Source organism: Orcinus orca, chromosome 1, assembly GCF_937001465.1.
Source record: "Orcinus orca chromosome 1, mOrcOrc1.1, whole genome shotgun sequence".
Taxonomy (NCBI): Eukaryota; Metazoa; Chordata; class Mammalia; order Artiodactyla; family Delphinidae; genus Orcinus; species Orcinus orca.
The window spans coordinates 98,973,420-98,994,311 of NC_064559.1; the positions used below are offsets into that span (position 1 = coordinate 98,973,420).

General features: G+C 52.2%; 1 protein-coding gene across 4 annotated transcripts; it reads left to right on the forward strand.

Moving 5' to 3' along the window:
- The first annotated feature begins 10,276 nt into the window (after positions 1-10,276).
- Positions 10,277-20,194, forward strand: HDGF (heparin binding growth factor). Of its 4 annotated transcripts, none has more exons than XM_004284538.3 (6): positions 10,277-10,674; positions 16,928-17,004; positions 17,148-17,286; positions 17,964-18,143; positions 18,418-18,641; positions 18,837-20,194. In XM_004284538.3, exons 1-6 carry the CDS (start codon positions 10,588-10,590, stop codon positions 18,841-18,843), a joined length of 714 nt encoding a protein of 237 aa, XP_004284586.2. In that variant the 5' UTR covers positions 10,277-10,587; the 3' UTR covers positions 18,844-20,194. The 4 variants fall into 4 exon arrangements, with proteins under 4 accessions (XP_004284586.2, XP_049558013.1, XP_049558020.1 ...); XM_049702056.1 differs by having other exon boundaries at positions 10,346-10,674; positions 17,130-17,286; XM_049702063.1 differs by lacking the exon at positions 10,277-10,674 and adding an exon at positions 13,799-14,091 and having other exon boundaries at positions 17,130-17,286.
- The last annotated feature ends 698 nt before the right edge of the window (positions 20,195-20,892 follow it).

Sequence of the window (20,892 nt, forward strand, 5' to 3'; positions counted from 1 at the left end):
AAGCTTCCGAAGCCACTGAAACCCCAAGAAGAGCCAGGGCCCGAGACACCTGTACGGAATTGGGCTGCGAGCCAGAAAGAAGCAAGACTTCAGGCCTAATTAAAAACATCTCAGAGCTGAAATAAATGTGACGTAAGAGGGAGTAAGTGATCTCCCTCGCCTTGACCAAGGTGCATATCCAGGAGCACACCTAGCCCTTCCAGCCTGGGTCCTAACCTCTCTCTGCAGTGAGACTGAAAGATGGGCAGGGCCCTGGAAGGCAGAACCTGGTACCTGAGGTTAATCCCTTCCCCTCAGCCCAGTGGGATAAGGGGCCAGCTACATCTGATACCCCTTCACAGATCTGAGGCATCATCTGAGTCCATCTCTATCTGCATATGTCCTTTGTATCTGTGTGTCCGTGCTTGGTATTCGTGTGACTTTGTGTGTGACCTTGTTAATCGGTCTCTGTGAGTGCCTCTTATATCCATCCATGTTTGTGTGTCCTTTTCCAGCGCACACATGTCTGCCCGTGATTCTGCAGCTGTCCTTCCCTGTCCGCCTGTAATTTTGTGTCCTTTTCTTTATATTCATCTTTGCCCCTTCCTGTCTGCCTGTGAGTGGGTGCCCTCTACTTGTCAACTCTGTACATGTCCTATATATGCCAAACCACCTCTGTGTGGGCTCTATCTCCCTATTCCCAGAGCAGAAGGCTCTACTGAGCTCAGCCCATAAAGACTGTTGAGGTTTGGGGAGGAGGCTAAAAAGGAAGATGGAAAGGATGACAAGGGGGGCGATGATGATGGCAACAACAGAGAGGGACAGTGAAAGCCCAAGCATGAATTCTCTGTCAGACAGGCCAGCTATGGCCCCCTCCTCCCCACCTTCTCCATGTGTCTAAATCTCACCCTACCTTCACCAACAAACTCATATGCTGCCTTCTCCGTCTGTTTGCTTAAATCTGTTTGCTCCCTGCTCTGGATGCCCAGAGCATTTTTTCTGCCCACCAATTCTTAAACTTTATTGTGCCTAAGATCACTGGGAAAACTTCTTAAAAATGCAAACTTCTGAATTCCAGCCTAAGAGATTCCTCTTCAGTAAGTGTGGGGTGGGGCCCAGAAGTCTAATTTTTTTTTTTTTTTTTTCCAGTACGCGGGCCTCTCACTGTTGTGGCCTCTCCCGTTGCAGAGCACAGGCTCCGGACACACAGGCTCAGCGGCCATGGCTCACGGGCCCAGCCGCCCCGCGGCATGTGGGATCTTCCCGGACCGGGGCACGAACCCGTGTCCTCTGCATCGGCAGGCGGACTCTCAACCACTGCGCCACCAGGGAAGTCCAGAAGTCTGAATTTTTAAGAAACTCCTCAGTTGATTGCAAAGCAGGTGCACGGAGGACCGCGTTGAGAAACTAGACCTTCCAGTCCTACCTCGCAGCTGGTATGCTTTGCACAGTACTGACTTCTAATACCACCTTTTCGAATCTAGGTTCCCCAACCTACTTTCTGGTGACTTTGGACAGTCACTTCTCTTCTCTGAGTCTCACTTTCCTCCTTTGAAAAATGGATAGAGTATGAAGGAACCCTACCCTACTTCTGTGAGAGACATCTGATATTAACACACAGTGAAATGATTCAGAACCGTAAGAGAATGGGAAACTTTCAAAGGGAAATGACTATCCTTGTTCCTGGTCAACATATCTTGCTGCCCTGCAGTGAAGAGACACCCCAAAAGGGCAGAGATCTTTTTGACAAACATTTTCTAAGCAGGGTCCTCTTACTGTAAAGATTAATGATTTACCTTAATAGGTAGATACCCTGCCCTTGAAAGGTTGTTTTTGTGCAAGAAATTGATAATAGAAACTTGAGGACAGGGATGGGAAGGGGATTTATTTCTTACTGCTTACTCCTTTATACCTTTAGAAATTTGTAACTTGTGCATGTATTACCTATTCAAAAGTAGTAATAACAGTTATAAAGTCTTCCATTAAAGATAGTGAATAGAATAGACATATCTAATTTGGTTCCTTCCTGAAATTCTACTAAAACTTCAATTAAAGGAATTTTTTTAAGGCATTAAAGATCATTTTGAAAAGATTTAAACCCACAGAGATGGGGACATGAGAAAAGGAGATCACAGTAAGAACATTTGGAAGGTGGAGAGCAAGATGCATCAATGGTACTGACTTGGCATATCCAAGAGAGCCGAGAAGCAAGCTGGCCTTGGGGAATGGTGAGAATGAATCTGAAGTATCTGTGGAAACCTCAAAGGGCTCAGGAGTGGTGGCATCAAGTACCTCCGGAAGTGAATGAGAAGGGAAGGGAGCAAAAGTGAGGGCTGGTTACAAGATGGTTAACAAACAGTTAGATCCCTAAATCCCCTCCCCCACTTCATGCTAGTGGAAGACTGCCTCTCCCCAATCCCAGAAAAAATAAAGGGTTTTTGTTTTTGTTTTTTTCCAGAGGGAACAAAACAAGAGGGTTTCTGCTATGGGGAAAACCAGGCACAGTCAAGGGCAGAGGTATTTTACAGAAATCAAAGGAGTTAAAGCAATACGCACATGGAATACTGAGACCCCAGACCTAATTCTCCAGAAGACTGGCCACGGCCTTTACCCTAAAGGCTAGATGCTGGGAAAAATCTCCACAGGAAAATGTGTTCAGCCCAAGAGGAAAGATCTATGGAATCCCACATCAGAGATTCCCCCTACAAATTTCCCAGCCAGATAACCCTCACATCAAGTTGTCAGTTGAGAAGCCCCAACCACATGCCCATAGGTACAAGATGTCTTTTTAGTCCTTCACTCTTTTTTTTAAGTCCCTCACTCTTAAACATGAGCAGGCACTCTGACATGAATGATAGAGACAAAACAAACAAGTAAAAATAGAGAAAGTGCAGGGAGAAGAAAACTTCCAAAACCTAACAATTTTCTCAAATAAGTAAGAGAAAATACTATATACATGAAACAAGAACAGAATGCCATAAAAAAGTAACAAGCAGAAAATAAAATAGAGCTCTTGAGAAATCAAAATTTAAGCACACAAATAAAATTCTCACTAGAAGAGTTGGAAGAGAAAAGTTCAGAAAATCAGAGAACCAGCCCAGAAAGTCTAATATCTGAATAATAAGAGTTCCAAAAAAAAAAGAGAGACAACAGAAAAAACACAGAGGGAAGGAAATCGTCAAAGGAATAATTACAGGAAACTTCCCAGAACTGAAGGACGAGCGTTTGTTTTCAGATTGAAAGGGCCTACCCACTGCTCAGCATAATGGATAAAAATGGATCCACACCAATATGAAATTTCAGAACACTGAAGACAAAGAGAAGATCCTGAAAGTTCCCAAAGAAAAGAAACAGATCTCTTAAAATGGATCAGGACAGGGACTTCCCTGGTGGTGCAGTGGTTAAGAATCTGCCTGCCAACGCAGGGGACACGGGTTCGAGCCCTGGTCCAGGAAGATCCCACATGCCACGGAGCAACTAAGCCTGTGCACCACAACTACTGAGCCTGTGCTCTAGAGCCCATGAGCCACAACTACTGAGCCCACATGCCACAACTACTGAAGGCTGCGCACCTAGAGCCTGTGCTCCGCAACAAGAGAAGCCACTGCAATGAGAAGCCCGCGCACAACGGAGAGTAGTCCCTGTTCACCGCAACTAGAGAAAGCCCGCGCACAGCAGTGAGGACCCAACACAGCCAAAAATAATAAATAAATAAATATGCTGCAAAAAAAACCAAAACAACAACAACAACAAAAATGGGTCAGGACAGAATGTGCAAGGCCTTCAAAAATGCAGAGGAAAAATATTTCCAACCTAGAATTCAACTCCAAGCCAAGCCATCAATCAAGTGGGAGGGTAGAATAAAGACATTTTCAGACATAGAAGTTCTCCAAACTGTTCCATTCTAAGCACCTTTACTCAGGGAGCTACCAGAGGATGTGCTCTTTCAAAAAAAGGGGGGGAGGGGAGATTAACCATGAAAAAGAAACACCTAGGATTTAGAAAATACAGGAGAGGGATGAAGGGAATCCCCAGGAGGCTTGGGAAGGGAGATTCCAGGAGGAAAGCTGTAGACCAGACTACTCACTGCCAGCCACCTATTCACCTTCAGACCTACGCCTTGCCCCCAACACTCCCTCAGGGCCTGGCACAGCACCTACCAATGTGCTGTGAATATATGTGGGGGTGAATGAATGAAGCTTCAAGCCCGTGGCAATGTGGTGGCAGAAATGGTGGCCTTTCAGTACCTCCATTGCCATCTGTGCCCACAGAAGCTATAATCAGCTCCCTCCAGCAGAGCCAAAACTGCTGCTCTCTCTCCCTCGGTGGTGGGGAGGTGGGGAAAGGGGCAGAGAACCCACTAGGGCTCAATCTTATCATTCCAGAAAAGGGCCCTTGGCCCCTCCTCACCCAGGCACCTCCCAGGCTCCTCTCCTCCCTAGGCCTCTGTCCCTGGTGTCTCAGAGCAATGCCCTTGGTGGGAGAGGGCTGAAAAGTGTGGTCAGACACGATCAGAGCCACAGCAATTCTGTCAGCCTGACTCTGGTCCCAGACCTCATTCCTTTAAGTCTCAGGGACCAAGGGGAAAGCAGACAGACCTGGGGTTTGTGGCTGTACACAATGGAGGCCTCTCATTCAACCTTAGATGCCCCTGTCTATAATTAGCAAGGTTACTTCCAGCACTACTTGTCAGCAAACTCCTGCAAATAATGTTGCTGTGAATGACCTTTTTCATCTTGCAAATGGGAGAGAAAAATGGTGAGGATCCTCACCCGTGAAAGAGATGAAATGGTACAGTTTTATTCACTACAGCATTATTGGTATTATCAAAAGAAAGGAAAAAACTTGAACATCCATCTACAGGGGGCTGATTATATCATTTATGACACAGAAATGTTGTGAACTATTATGCAATCATTAAAATGAATGGGGCCAATCCTTGTGTACTGAAATGGAAGGAGTCCCAAGATATATTGTTAGGTAAAAGGTAGTAAAGTACAGAACGGTGAAAGTGAGATGCTACAATTTGTGTAAAGGAAATAGATAGCTCTGCATTTGCTTGAAAATTATATAGAGAGAATATTACTAGAAAAATACATACAAATTGGTAAATTTTTGCCTCTAAGAAGAAAATTGGGGTGGCAAGGGATAGGGAGGGGTAACATGAGATGACTTTTCGCTAAATTATCTTCTTGACTTTCTAAATTTTGCATCATATACACATATTCATTACATATACAAAAATTAAGATGAATTTTTTTTTTTTTTTTTGCGGTACGCGGTCCTCTCAGTGTCGTGGCCTCTCCCGTTGCGGAGCACAGGCTCCAGACGCGCAGGCTCAGCGGCCATGGCTCACGGGCCCAGCCGCTCCGCGGCATGTGGGATCTTCCCGGATTGGGGCACGAACCCATGTGCCCTGCATCGGCAGGCGGACTCTCAACCACTGCGCCACCAGGGAAGCCCTAAGCTGAATTTTTTTAAATGGCATCTACAACTCATGGGATCTTGAGCTGCTCCTGACTCTTTCCTGGTCTGTGAAGGCTGAAGTTCTCTCCCCTGAGGGCTGAGGAGCCAAGGAGCCGTTGCCACCATAATTCTTGGAAGAGCGGAGAAGAGAACCCAGGAATACAGCTCCCCGGGAGCTTTCATAGCCCCTTCCACATGTGAGGTCACACGTCCCTCAGCAGAGACCACCGCTGTACCCTCTCCATGACCTGGCAACTCCAAGCCACTCCACACCCGTGCTGCCTCCAAATGAACCTTCTAGAAGTTCACCTCTGCTCTTGCCTAAACACTTCAACAGCTTCCACTGTCAACCAATTAAATCTAAACTCTGGGGAGTCTGGCCCAGGCATTAGTATTTTATAATTCTTCAAGTGACTCTAATGTACAGCTCAAATGGAAAGCCATGGCCTTGGAACACTGCTGTCCAATAGAACTTTCTGAGCTAATGGAAATGTTCTGTATCTGCTCTGTCCAATACAGTAGCCAATAGCCACATGAGACCACTGAATACTTAAAGAGTGGCTCATATGACTGAAGAAGGGAATATTTCGTTTTAATTAACTTACATTTAAATAGATATGTTAAAAGAATAGCTTTAGAGAATGAATCCAATGATTCTCACTTTTTAAAAAACAGAATCCAGGAGTTCCCTGGTGGCCTAGTGGTTAGGATTCCGGGCTTTCACTGCTGTGGCCCAGGTTCAGTCCCTGGTTGGGGAACTGAGATCCCGCAAGCTGCATGGTGGCCAAAAAAATTAAATAATAAATAAAAAACAGAATCCTCTTTAAAAAAATATATTTTTCTTATACAGGATATTATACATACAGAAGAGTTATAAAACATAAGCATTTTTAAGAAAACTAGCTAAGGGAATTCCCTGGTGATCCACTGGTTAGGACACCTCATTCTCACCGCCAAGGGCCTGGGTTCAATCCCTGGTCCAGGAACTAAAATCCCACAAGTCTGTTCTAAGCCTGTTCTCAACATCCCCCTTTACAGATGGAAAACTGAGGCACAGAAAGGTTGAGTAACTTGTGGCTGGTCACACAGTTGGTAAGTGGTGGAGTGGGACTCAAACGCAGGTAAATGGGTTCCCAAGCCCATGTGAACACCCACATTCATTGTAGTAGTGCCAGATTTACCAGCACATAAGGCTAGTACCTAGAAGCTCACTGCAAAGTAACCCATTTTCTTGAACTATTACTCAATCGAATCTGATAAATACAGTGATCACTGATTTTATCAAGCATTTACCATGTTCCTGGCTCTATTCAAAGCACTTTAAAATACATTAAATTCATTCAATCCTCATCACAACCCTTTTTACAGACATGGAAACTGAAACTCACCCATTTCACAGACATGCAAACTGAGACTGGGAGCAGTGAAGTAGGTTTCCTAAAGCAATACAGTGTGTCACAGTGGTGGAGCAGGTACTTAGACCCTGTTATCTCTGACTCCTTGTAAAATGCATAAAACCATGAATGCTTTTTTTTTTTTTTTTTTTTTTTTGCAGTACACGGGCCTCCCACTGTTGTGGCCTCTCCCGTTGCAGAGCACAGGCTCTGGACGCACTGGCTCAGAGGCCATGGCTCATGGGCCCAGCCGCTCCGCGGCATGTGGGATCTTCCCAGACCGGGGCACGAACCCGTGTCCCCTGCATCGGCAGGCAGACTCTCAACCACTGGGCCACCAGGGAAGCCCATGAATGCTTTTTTATTTGGGGAGGCACCAGTGGGAGGGGTCAATGGAGGCGGTTTTGAAAACCACTGTTCTAAACTTCCCATCCTTCTCTCCTCCATTTTCCAGAAGGGGTAACCGGGCCCAAGAAGTAGTAATGGGAGCAGGTCACACAGCGTTGAGGGCTGGGACCGGAGCCAAACCCCTCGACTCTCTCTTAGGAGTTAAAGGGAAGGAAGCTGACATTTCCTTTGAAACTAATGAGCAGGTAAGTTTTTCACTCAGATGATCTCCTTTTCACTTTACAACCACACCATAAGGGTGGCTATTTGTATTAGTACTTTTGCAGTGGAAGAAAATTTTGTTTAGAAATTATAGTTAAGTCATTTGCTAAAAGCAAGTTTCAAACAAACACAGATTGTTTCCACTAGACTACATTGCCCCTTCCTCTAGTACTCTAAATTCCACAACCCTACTGCTGTGCCAGTTCCTCCTTCTTCCTGACATGGAAAGAAGAAGTCCGCCACCATCTTCCCTGACCTAGCTCCTCCAGACTCGCTTCAGAACCCTAGAGCCAGATCTGCACCCTCAAGCCTTCTCTGCTCTAGGGCCCCAAGTCCACTGTCTGTCTTGACCTCCCCCCCACACAAATGTAGACTCAGGCACCAGCATCAAAGGAATCATCTCACTGAGACATCTGTGAATTGGTTCCAAGCTGGACTAGCAGCCGGGGGCCTGTGGCCGAGTGTTTTAGACGTTACTAATCAACAGAGGTCCAAAGCAGCAGCACCTTGGGTGATGAAATAGAAATGTGGGCACCCCACACCTACTGAGTTAGAATCTGCTTTTTAAGAGGATCCCCAGGTGATTCATTTGCACATTAAAGTCTGCAAAGCGCTCAATTAGACCTGAATCCCAGGGGAAGCAGGTTTATGCCCGCCCCTGTAACTGACCCTCTGTGGCTCTTGGCTTGGTTGGTAGGGGCAGCTGTGAATTGGTTGATGATGTTATTGTAAGGAGAACTTGGATATTAAATTGCAACCAAGGCCTGGGAGATTATTGCAACAAAGGGAACCCTGGTTGTTTTATTGCAACCAGCATCTGCATGGCAGACTGAATGACAGGCCCAAGAGATTTGTTGCAAAAAGAATTGAAGAAGCCTTATTGCCATCTCCATGCAACAAAGTGGAGAAATGGATAGGAGTCTTTGGTTTAAACTAAACTGGGGTGTGCTAAATTGGAAAATAGTTTAAAAAACATGTTTGTTGCACTGAAACGGCATATTTATAATACTGGCCTGAACACTAAATAAAAGGAAACCAATTGTGACACTGGATTTACTGAAACATTTCTAAGAACTTGTGACAAGATTCTCTCCTAACAACAATAAGAACAACAAAGAAGGGTATTAGCCTGACAGAATCTGGACTATCACACTGACTGCATTTCAAACTGGAATGCACGGTAGAGTAAACACCAACTGGATCTAGCTGCTCTGTTGCAACAAGTTTGGATTTGCTATTGAAACAAATCGACAGGTCTGTGGCTGAGGGCATGCATGAGGACCTTGCAGAGTGCCCCGCTGTGCCAGCAGCCTGGGGCCTGGAGTGCCTGTGGACAGGGCCAGCCACCTCCTATCACAAGGTGGGATTATGCTGAGAGGCCACATTCTACAAAGGCAACAATTGTGAAATGCATTGCCATGGACATAAGGACAACCAACTGATATGAAGGCCTGCAGGGAGCAAGGTCAGGCCTCAGCTAATGATAAGCAGCCCTTCCATGTCTGTGATGTTGGCAGGAAACTAATGTGATCCCATCTCACAGTTGAAGAAACTGAGGCTCAGGGAGAAGTTCAGGGGGTAGCCCAAGTTCTCAGGACTAGTGAACAGCAGGGTAGGATGTGGATCTGGGCCTTTTGGCTTCATCCTGCGCTTCTTTTTCAGGGAGACTTTGCATATGCTTTGAAGTAGGATCAGGAAACTTGTGGGAAGAAAAACACACATATTTTCTCTCTTCAAACCTAGAATATTTTGTTGCAAAATTTTAAGGATCTGGACATACTATAACATAAGATCCAAATAGCTTATTTCTAAGTTACCATAGGTGTCTGGAATTTCGGCAAATCCAAGATCAACAGAGTGACAGCAAATCAAAGATGTAATTACGGCAAAGTCTTGTTTGGCTTAATGGTAAGCGACGTGAATTCAAGTTTTGGCTCTATCAGTTCTTAACACATAACCTAGTCTAAAATGTTGTCTCTGGAATCCGGCAAGCTCACATTCGTCCTTTAAGGCCCAACTCAAAAGTCACCACTTTGTGAAGCCTTCCCAGATTTTTCCCCACTCTCACCGCCCCGAGAGAGCTAGTGACTTCACGTTTTATCGATGGTTTGGGATTTACTGGCATTCTACTGTCTCTTCCCACTAGAACAGAGCTCATCTTTGAGGGCTTAACTGGTGGTAAAGCCCAGATCTCTTTTGCCAGGAAGTAGCAGAGAACCGAGACCTGTCTAATGCACATGGAACGTGGCCACTTTGTGCCACAACCCCTCCGAAGCTTCCTCGATACCGAATTCCACAAAGGCCGTCGTAGGGCGCAATCCCCGACGTTTCAGGAGCCGCCCCACAGACTGTAAGCACGTCGAGGTCCAGGCCAAACCTCTGTGCGCTCAGGGGCGCGGTGCCCAGCTCTCGCCCCGGCGCCCAGCACGCTGCCATGCACTGGGTGCCCAGCAAACATTCGTGGATGGGGATGGAGCCGAGGGCAGGGAGACACTGCGCCTAGACGTCGACAGTTGGCAGCGCCGAAGCCGCAGTTGGGAGCGACCCGAGGGGCCGGGGGAAGGGCGCCAGGCCGCTCCGTCCTGCCGGGCGCCAGCTCCTCCCGGGCGGGCGGGCACCCACCGACAGCGGGCACACAAAGCCTACTCGGCTTGCTCGGCAATCGGCTCCTCACGCCTGTGTCGCCGCGCACCGCCAGGCGGCTCCAGGTTGGGCGTCGGGCAGTGGCAGGCACAGGGCGTCAAGAAGCCGCACTCATCAAACCGCCGCGGGAGGGAGCGCGGAGGAGGGAGGAGGAGGAGGAGTGAGATAGGGAGGAGGGAGGAGGAGGAGTGGGGACCGGGAGGGGGGTGGAGGAAGAGGCCTCGCGCAGCGGAGGGAGCAATTGAATTTCAAACACAAACAACTGCACGAGCGCGCACTCATCGCGCCGGAGCGTTGCCCCCGATCCGCGCCCGCCCCGTCCGTGCGGCGCGCGGGCGGAGACGCCGTGGCCGCGCCGGAGCCCGGGCCGGGGGCCACCATCGAGGCGGGGGCCGCGCGAGGGCCGGAGCGGAGCGGCGCCGCCACCGCCGCACGCGCAAACTTGGGCTCGCGCTTTCCGGCCCGGCGCGGAGCCCGGGGCGCCCGGAGCCCCGCCATGTCGCGATCCAACCGGCAGAAGGAGTACAAATGCGGGGACCTGGTGTTCGCCAAGATGAAGGGCTACCCACACTGGCCGGCCCGGGTGAGCAGGGCGGCCCGCCGCCCCCTATCCACCTCCAGACTTGGGTTGCATAACACCCGAGAGGGCAAGAGCGCTCCGCGCGGAAGGGGTGGGGGTGGGGGGCGTCTGAGTCCACGAATCTTTCCCGAGCGACTCAAGCCCACCCGCCGGTTATATAATGGTGGAGGCGGGGTGGTGGGGGTGGTGGTGGCGGCAGCGGCGAACACCTGGCCACACGGCGTCCGCGCGTGGTGGCGTGTGCGCGGCGTGGGGATCTAAGGGCGCCGGTCACTTCCCGGCCCCCGGCTCCGCGTGCTCAGTTCCGCCCCCAGCCCCCATACTCCCAGAGGTTTCGGGCGCGCTGCCTGGGTTTGGGCCAGCAGTGTAGCTCCTCCCCCCCCCCCCAGGCGCCACCGCTACCCCCTTCAGGGACCCCCTTAGAGACCCCCAGTTTCTTCACTGATTGTTACCCCCAGTTCAAACTCTCCTCTTCCTACATTAGATGGTTAAGAAGGATCTCAGCCCTGAAAGGCTAGATGGAGGCGGAGTTCGCTTCTAGAAAACTTTGGTTTGGGGCATCCGTAAGAGGTCTGAAGTTGGGAGGGTCGAGGAATCGTTGGGGGTCGGCAGAAGAGGGGATCCGTCTAGCTTGGAAATCACCGGCTAGTACCCTTCACTCCTCAGCTCCACAAAAATATATCTCCGTATGCTGCCGACTCAGATTGGGGGCTGAAGGTGGCAGAGCCCTTGTTGGGATTGGGAAGTCCAGTCCAGACTGCCCTGCCTCTTAGTGGAGGTGGGGGGAACCCGAGTTGCTTCTCCTCCCCATTTCTGAGCCTCTCCCGCCAGAACGGCCCAGTCTGCCATGTGGTTGATTCAGCCCGCCAATGTGAGGCGCCCACCCTCCCCCCACCCCAGCACCTGGCCAGGTGGGAGGGTGGGGCCCAAATGCCCAGCCTGGCGCATTCATCATGTTTCCCCTAAGAACTGAGACAGGTGAAGTAAGGAGTAAGGGAGGTTGCCAGAGGGTGTTGGAGGAGGTTGGGGGTGTCACAGGGCACAGTGTCTCTGGCACCTTATTTCAACGTTGGTGTAGAGAGAGGCCTTTGGTATCGGCCCTAGAGTATAGGACTCCTGTAGAGTGTAATCCAAGGGCAGAGAGGAGTAGAGGGAGGGAGTCTTCTGGGCAAGGGGACCAAGTGCAGAACTGCCTTATGGCTGTGGGTTGCTCTTTTCCACCTGAGTCTGTGTCTTCATCTGGGCCAGACCCTGCTCTGAGCTTGGGAAGTTGCCCCAGGCTCCCTTGGGTCCTGTTCAGTGTCCAGACCAACTTTGGGGCCACTCCGAGAAAATCCAGGAGACCCTTCCTCACTCAGTACCCTCTCCTGAGGAATAGACCTAATCCCATATGCCTTGAGCTCCTTGTTCCCTGCAACTTTTAGATGTCTGGCCTCCGGAATGGGAGTGAAGTACAGAGTGAAGCAGGGCTCTCCCAGCCTCCAGGGCCTCCTAGGGGACTTGGGTTTGGGGGGTGGGGGGCAGTGTGAGGAAGCAGCCACAGACAGCCTTGTGTGTGCATGTGTGTGTGTGGTGTGTGAACACTCATGTACTTTACCCTGCACCTTTGATCCATCTGGCTTCTTGGTCCAGATGCCAAGGTCCTGGTGGGCAGGGCAAGAACTGAACACAGGTCTCTACTGCTTCTACCTCCTGGGGGTGGGACAAAGTCCAGAGACTGAGGGGGGGGCTCAGCTGGAATGGGGGTTGTAGGGAACCCCTTCAGGCTGCAGGGAAGAGAGAAAGGGGGGCCCATGCAGACCCACATTGGCCCCTGTGCAGAAGGCCTTCAGGTTTCTGGTAGCCTTTGGAGTGAGGGCAGCGCCTGGGACTGGGGATGCTGTCCATTTCCTCTGTTCACCCTAGGCCTCCAGGACAGAAGGGCAGGACAGGGAGGCAGTCTCTTGCTCTGTTGAGGCCTGGGCCCTTTAGATAAAGTTCGGGTTGGGGGAGGGAGATCAGACTGGATCCCAAAGAGATAGGACCCCACCCTTTGCCCGTGCTCCGGGTCTTGATTCTGAAAATTGGAGAGAGTGGTACACCCAAGGTTGTTATCTTCCGAATACCTCACCATCCTTGGGTGCTGTCTTAGTCTTGTGAGTGGCAGAGCCTGAAGGGGGGCCTGTATCCTCCTGAGATGGAGGAGGAGTAGGGGGGCCTCGCTGACTGCTCCATCTAATAGGCAACCAGAGTCCTCAGCCATGGTGAAGGCCACTGTGTGGGCTTTCCTTCCTCAGCCCCTGCTTCTGGGGAGGATGGCTGACTCTGGGTGAGACTGGAACAGCCCAGTGCTTGGAGAGTTCAGCCAGAGGGACCACGTGGTAGGCAAGACCTGCCTGGAAGGATGGTGTGACTCCATCTTAACCTTCTCCTTTCCTCTTCCTCCTGCCAGACTTCCTGGGGGATCTCCAAGCACTTAACAGTTAACCTCCAAGACTCAGGGATTTTCCCCCTGAGGTTCCTTCCTCCTTTCTCCACTTCCTGTTTCACAGTCCCAGGAAACCTGAGCAGCCAGAGGGCCTCGCCCATCTGTCCGCCCTCTGCCCTTCCCCCACATCCAGGCACCACCTTCTCTTTTCTGCCTCTTGGGCTTGCCACACTTTCCTGACCCCAACTGTCTCCTGCCCCACATTTTACGGTTCATGGGTCAGGTTGGGCCTGGGCCTTGGGTGTGGTGGTCAGAACCCTGGCTGGCAGTCAGGGTGGGCTTAGCCTTCTCTGCTGCCTTTCTATGTGCCAAGCTGGCGCCCCTGGGCCTGGATTTGGTATGAGGCTGGGGGAGAGGTGTTCAGTCCTCTCTCCCCACTCCTCACCTGGGTACTTCAGGCCTTAAAAGGTGCCCTGGGCTCTGGGAGGATGGGACTTGCGCTCAGGCCTGTGTGATGGAATGAGGCACGTGCAGAGGGCAGAGGGTGGGGGGTGGGGAGGGGGTGGGAGTGGATGAGCCCCAGCCGGGGTGGGGGTGGGGGAAAGTAACTTGCCAGGATTTCTGGAATGGCTGAGAAGTAGCAGAGCCCCCTCCCCTGTTGGCCAGTGGAGGAGGTGCAGTGGGGTACCCAGCACTCATCTGGCCCCACCCTGACCCACTTAGCTTTGACTCACTTGTTCTGAGTCACAACCTGGATATAAAGGCACCGCCTGGGAGACACATGTCTGTATTGGGAGTACAGGCCTCCCCTGAGACTTCATATCCTCTATGTCGTCGACGAAGAACCTCCCTTCACTTCCAAATGCAGAAAGACATTTCCTTTGTGGCTTGAAGGATGAAGGGTCCACTAGAGAAGGAATGTCTCCCCTTTTTGGGGTGAGGGGTTGGGAATTCCATTAAGTAAAAGGAGCACGCCTCTCCTGGCCCTTCCCCCACGGTTGCCTACACTCGAGGTGAGGTGGGATTGGGGTGGCTTTATGCTTTGGGGGTAGATGCCCATCTGCGCAGGCCCCTGGCCTCCCTCTTTCCTCTTTCCTCTCGACCTACCCTTTATCTGGCTAGAAGTCAGCAGGGCGGGTATATCTGGTGTGTCCCGTTCTGTCTATTTTTAATTCCCATCCATTCTTTGGTTTCTCCCCCGCCCCTGAGGCTGGGCAGCTGGTGGCCTCCTGGATCCCCTGTCACAGCGTTCAGCTACCTCTCTTTGAGTTCGCTTTCCACGGGAAAGAGACTGACGGGCAGAGCGCTGCTTTGCCTGGTCTGAGCTCCTTGAGAGGACCTCATGTCTCCTGTTTCTGACCCCTTCACTCACCATCCCCCCTTTCCTGAGCCTCAGTTTCTCCCTTTTCATCACATGTTTCCTACAAGCCTGTTAACGTCCTGGCTCAAGTGTAGCACTGAAAATGCAGAGCCCAAAGTAGTTCCCAGATGGGACCCTTAGATATTCCCCCCCTACCCCCCCGCCCCCCCCCCCCGTCCTCTTTCCTGGTGCTCGATGATCCACCAACAAGAGGCCTAGGAAAGAGCTTTTGCTATTATTGTCCTATGCCTGTCTCCTGGGACCTCTAAGCCCTGGAGGCCCTCATTTTATTTTTTGCTTCCCCCTCTGAGAGGAGGGTGGGGAGCTAGCAACAGGACCCAGGTATCCTAGGAGAGGACTGGCTCCTCCTTTGCCCACACCCCAGCTCTGCCTTCCTGAGAAGGGCCCGCAGCCCTCAGCCCTAGCTGTGGTTTCAGGCACAGCCAGGGACCCAGGTGCCAGACTCCAGGCTTGGGGGTGGGGTGTGTGTTAGTGTCCCCTCCTCCCCAATCTGGAGAGAGGGCCTGGGGGGGAGGGGCAGTCACATTCCTGGTTGCTGAGTGGCCCCGGGGGCGGGGTTGGGTTGTCATGGCGATGGGGATTGAGCTGGGGTGGGGGACAGCGTGCCTTTCCACCCCCAGCTCTCACACCCCAGTGTCTTCCCGATTGTGGGGAGGGCCCAGTTTGTGCTGAGCCTTCCTGGGGGGGAGGGGCTGGACCTCTGTCCCCAGAGGCCACAGGGCAAGGGGGGAGGTGCTCAGGAGCTTGAAGACTCCATGTCTGGAGCAAGATGCCCCTCAGATTCTTGCTCAGGTTCCACCCCATCTCCTGGGTGTGTCTCAGCTTATTTCCATCCACCTAGCCTCCCTGTCTCCCCAGGCCCCCAGTGAGGCACTCTGTCTTAGTCTCTGTGTGTTTAATCACTGCCTTGGCCTGTCTGTCTCTTTCCTATTTGCACCCCGGGCCCCAGCCAACATGGCCACCTGGCCTCTGTCCGGTGGGAAGCCCGGCCGCTAGGGCTGCTGCAAGTGTTGCTGGGAGTTGTAGTCCTTTTCCCCCGTCCCCCACACCCCCTCCCCCCCCAGCTCAGCTTGGCCTGGGCTTCCAGGGCCTGATCTGGGAGAGGCTATCTGGGCCACTGTCTCTCACCATTTCCCTGACCTCAGACCTCTGCACCTTCTCCACCACAGCATCCCTTATGCCCCCAGGACATTTGAGGCAGAGGATCATGTCAGGAGCTCTAGTTCTGAAATCTGGCCCTCACTAACTTGTCCTGTCATCTTGGGCAAATCACTTTTCTTTTCTGGGCCTCAGTTTCCTTCTCTGTAAAATAAGAGAGTCTGACTACATGACATGACTTTCAGAGAGTTCCCCAGAAGTCTTTTGGAGCTGCTACTGATGGGGGATGTTGAATAGGCAGCCCCTTGGCCTCACCTCTCCACTTCAGTCAGAGCAGGCTGCTTTTGTCTGCTTTTGTCATTCAGCATATCTTCACTGTGCACTCACTGGGTGCTAGGCACTGTGTTGGACTTATAAACAGACCTCTCTGTTCTCGGGGCAGGTATAGTCCACGTAGACATTAAGCAAACGGTAACACGAAGAACTGTAAAACTAGAATTGTGAAAAGCACTGTGAAGGAGAGGTGCTGAGAGTTTTATCTGGGAAGCCAACCAGGTTGGGAGAGGTGGGGAAGCTTTCTGGAGGAAGTGATGATGGGGCTGAGGTTGGAAGGCTGATCAGGAGTTACTATAGGAGACTGAAAGGTCAGTGTGGCTGGAGCAGAGAGCAGAGGGGCAGCGTACTGGGGAGAGGATGATGATAGCGAGCTCATATGCGGGACGTACTACATTATGGTCATTTAATCCTTACAACGCTATGGCTTAAGTACTGTGACCATCTCCATTTTACAGTTGAGAAAATTGAGGTTCTGTCAGTTGCCCAAGCTCATACAAATACAGTTGGCAGCATTGGAATTCAGACCTTGACATTACGGACAATGGTGAACAGGTGGGCCCTAGAGTCCTGAAAAGCCACTGGAAGGTTTCTAGCAGGGGGACTGAAATGCTCAGACCCGCACTTGGAAAGGCCCCCTCTGGCTGCAGTGTGGAGAATGAGTTGTAGTGGGGCAAGAATGGAGACTGAGAGAAGAGAGGGAGGCTGTGGTTTCAGTCCAGTCAAGAGGGGACAGTGGTTGGACCAGGGTGATGGCAAAGACGTGGAGCTTATGGGCAGGATCTGTTTATGGACGCCGTTTGGTTTGTGAAAAAGAGAGGCGGGGATTCTGCTGGGCTTTTCTGCCTGGCTGCTTTTGAACAAAGTCACACTGCTAAAAATGGTTCAGAAACCCCTTTGGTGAACTCCTGGGTCCCTCTCAGTCTGATTTTTCACAGACGTGCCTTAGAGATCAGCCCCTTAACCCCTACCCTCCGGCCCCAAATTCGTGACCTCAAGACTCCAGCTCACGCTCACTTTACTCATCTTGCTCTCAGATTGACGAGATGCCTGAGGCTGCCGTGAAATCAACAGCCAACAAATACCAAGTCTTTTTTTTCGGGACCCACGAGACGTGAGTGAGGGGGCAGAGGTGGGGAGGGCCACGGGGGGACCACTTTGGGGAACGAGCAGTGGTGACGGCACGCCTTCCCTGTGGGGCTGCGCAGCTCAGATGCGGTGAGGGACTCGAGAGCACAGTCTCCCATCTCTCACCAGGGCATTCCTGGGCCCCAAAGACCTCTTCCCTTACGAGGAGTCCAAGGAGAAGTTTGGCAAGCCCAACAAACGGAAAGGGTTCAGCGAGGGGCTGTGGGAGATCGAGAACAACCCTACCGTCAAGGCTTCTGGCTACCAGGTGAGCTGCCATCCGCCCCAGAGACCTCCTGGAAAGCGGGTGTGGCCATAGGTGCCGGGAGCCCCTGGGCCCACGTGTGCTGCTTCAGGAACAGGGGGCTCAGACACCAACACCAGGGCTTTCAGAGTAGGAGCTCGTGGGGTGGGGGGTTGGGGGAGGCTTCTTGCAGAGGGGAAGGGGTTCCGGGTGTGTGATGTAGCTGTGGTCAGGGGCCACCTGTTAGACAGCGCCGGGGGGGGCAGGAACAGGATGGAGGCGGTAAGTGGGGACAGGCCTTTGGCAGGCCCAGTGTGAGTATAGGATGTGGCCTTAACTCTTTCCACAAAGGCTTCCAGGAGGAGGTGCTCGTGAGCCGGGCAGGATGAGGCGGGAGGGTGGGGGGCGGGGGTTGGCGGGGAAAGGGTCCCAGCTCCCTCTGGGAGAAGTTGACCCGAGGTTTTGCCTCCTGCTCCAGCCCTCCCCCCTCCTGCACAGAGCCCTGCCTGCCCGGCCAGTGGGTTTACCCCGGGGCTAATCCGACAGAGGTGGGTCTCAAATCACTTGTGAGACTGGGCACCTGGGTGGGGGCGGGGGAGAGGTGGGAGAAGGAAGGAGTGAGTGGCCGAGGGAGGGGTCTGGGGAGGGGGCCCAGCGTGGCAGTCGCTGGTGCCACTCAGCCTTTGCTGTCTCCGCCGCAGTCCTCCCAGAAAAAGAGCTGTGTGGAAGAGCCCGAGCCCGAAGCCACCGAGGGTGACGGCGATAAGAAGGGGAATGCCGAAGGTAGCAGTGATGAGGAAGGGAAGCTGGTCATTGATGAGCCGACCAAGGAGAAGAATGAGAAGGGGGCGCTGAAGAGGAGAGCGGGAGACCTGCTGGAGGTAACTGCCCCCTACCTGGGGCCCCGGAGCAAGGCTCCTAGTCTGAGGAGGGAAGTTACGACTTTTTCAGGGAGTGCCCGTCTGAGAGACAGACTCAGCCCCTAGTTTTGGGGAGTCCCTTGCTGAGAAGATGGGACACAGGAGACCTCTCAGCTAGCAGAGGGTTGGAGGACTGTGGGTTGCCTAGGAAGGAGAGCCTCTGGGGAAAGGAGGGGGAGGCTGGTGTCCTCCCTCTCTAGCCTCAACCCACCTCATCTCTGCTAACCCTGCCCAGGACTCCCCCAAACGTCCCAAGGAGACAGAAGACCCCGAAGGGGAGGAGAAGGAAGGGGCCGCCTTGGAGGGTGAGAGGCCCGTTCCAGTGGAGGTGGAGAAGAACAGCACCCCCTCGGAGCCGGGCTCTGGCCGGGGGCCTCCTCAGGAGGAAGAAGAGGAGGAAGAAGAGGAAGAGGCTGCCAAGGAAGATGCTGAAGCCCCGGGCATCAGAGATCACGAGAGGTGAGTGAGCCCCCTGCCCCTAGGCAGCTGGGCTGGGAGGGCCCAGCCCCCTGCTGAGAGGAGGAGGAGGAGGGCCTGTAGCAGTCAGCCTCCAGGGAGGCAGGGTGGGCTCTCCCAGGAGGCCGGCACTGGCTGGGGCCCGGCCAGGCCAAGGCCACACCATTAACCCTTCTCCCCTCCAACCCTCCCCCGCAGCCTGTAGCCACCAATGTTTCAAGAGGAGCCCCCGCCCCGTTCCTGCTGCTGTCTGGGTGCTACTGGGGAAACTGGCCATGGCCTGCAAACTGGGAACCCCTTCCCCACCCCAACCCACTCTCCTCTTCCACTCACTCTCCCCCTTCTGAGCTCAGACCCTGGAGATTGACCCGGATGGGGCAGGCCACCTGGCCCTCACCTCCATGTCCCCACACCCCTGTGACCTGAGTCAGGTCCATGTCTTCTGCTCTGTGGGATGAGATGAGGCCACTGTGTCCCTCCCTGCCTGGAGCTGTTTCCCAGTGTATTTGTTAGGGCCTGGACTGGCTATTTCCATCTTCTGACACCCCTCTCGCCCTTCCCCGGGCATTCTAGACCTCTGGGTTGGTTGGGATCAGGGCTATGAGTGGAAGGGATGGAGTGTAAGTAGCACGGTGGGCTTCTGGGGACTGGGAGGGGCAATCTTCAAGTTGGGCTGGGGGGGTGGGCAAGAGGATGGCATCCTGTCCCTTCCTCCCACACCTGTTCTCCCAGCTACCTGGATTCAGGGAAAGTGGGACAGCTTGTGGGAGAGGGGCTCCCTTCAATAAATCCTTGTTGGTTGACAATGCCCATTCTCTTACGCCAACCCTAGGTGTTATGGGAGTTACAGTTTATCATCAAAAGATTTGGGGTCTTCCAAGTTCTTTGGGTCAAGGACCTGAGATCTGAAGGGTTAACTTCACCCAGCTCCTATGGGAGTGTTGAGGAGTATCCATCCACCTTTAGACCTCAGGCCAGAGATGGGATGCCCTGGGGAGACCCTTAGCTGCCCTTTTCCCTCTCCCCACAGTGCTCAAGGCCAGCCTACAGTCACATACGTCACCCAGACATAAAGGAAAAGACACATTTTTTAGGAAATGTTTTTAATAAAAGAAAATTACAAAAAAAAAAAATTTTAAAGACCCCCCCCATCCCTTTGTGTGCCCCCCACTCTGCTCCTTTCTTCCCCACTGTTGCCCCCGTTTCTGAGGTGCACTTGGAGGCTCCCCTTCTGTTTGGGGCTTGATGACTTTTCTTGTTGTAGTTGGGGCTTTGGTGTTCCTTCTGGTGTCATTTCCCATCCACATACCCTCACCTGGTCCCCTCAGTGTTGTCACCAGATCCAATTTGTAACCCACTGAGAGGCCAGAGGGAAATAAGCACCCTCTCCCAGCCTCTTTCTAGTGGTCTATTTGGCTCTTCCGTCTCTCGTCTCTTTCACCCTTGCCCCCCTCCCTTGGGCTCTGATGAAAAATTGCTGACTGTAGCTTTGGAAGTTTAGCTCTGAGAACCGTAGATGATTTCAGTTCTAGGAAAATAAAACCCATTGATTACTACATTGGATTTTGACTGATTCTTTGGGGGTGTATTAGTTAACTGATGGTGCAGGGGAATGGGAAAGGGAATGCAAATGATTTCCAAATCCACTTTTCAGATTGAGGTAAGGTGTGCCAGCCTTCTCCATTCTCAGTCTGTTAGAGATATCTAAAATTCTACATGAGGGCAAAGTCACAGAATATGGTGCCCAGTATTCTACTTCTGCCCAGCCACTGTTTAACACAGTTTCCCTCATAAGCACCCGGGAAAGTTTTTCTAAAAGTTTGCACAAGAAGTAGGGTGTGGGACTTCCCTGGTGGTCCAATGGGAAAGACTCCCCGCTTCCAGTGCAGGGGACCTGGGTTCGATACCTGGTCAGGGAACTGGATGCCGCATGCATGCCACAACTAAGAACTCCACATGCCGCAACGAAGATCCCACGTGCTGCAACTGAGACACGGTGCAGCCAAAATAAATAAATATTTAAAAAAAGAAGAGGTAGGTTGTGAGAGGTGACAGTATCAGTCACAGCTCACGATGGCCAGGGAAGTTAGGGTGTTGGGGCTGGTTGTAGAAACAACTTTGACCCTCAAGGGCAAAGCCAGGGATGCCCGCTACTGATAACGTGATGAGGGTCGGGGAGGTTGATAGCATGGAATCCTCCCAATACTCCTGAAGTAAGTGGAATGGCTGGATTAGATCCTCTCAGGTTTCTTTC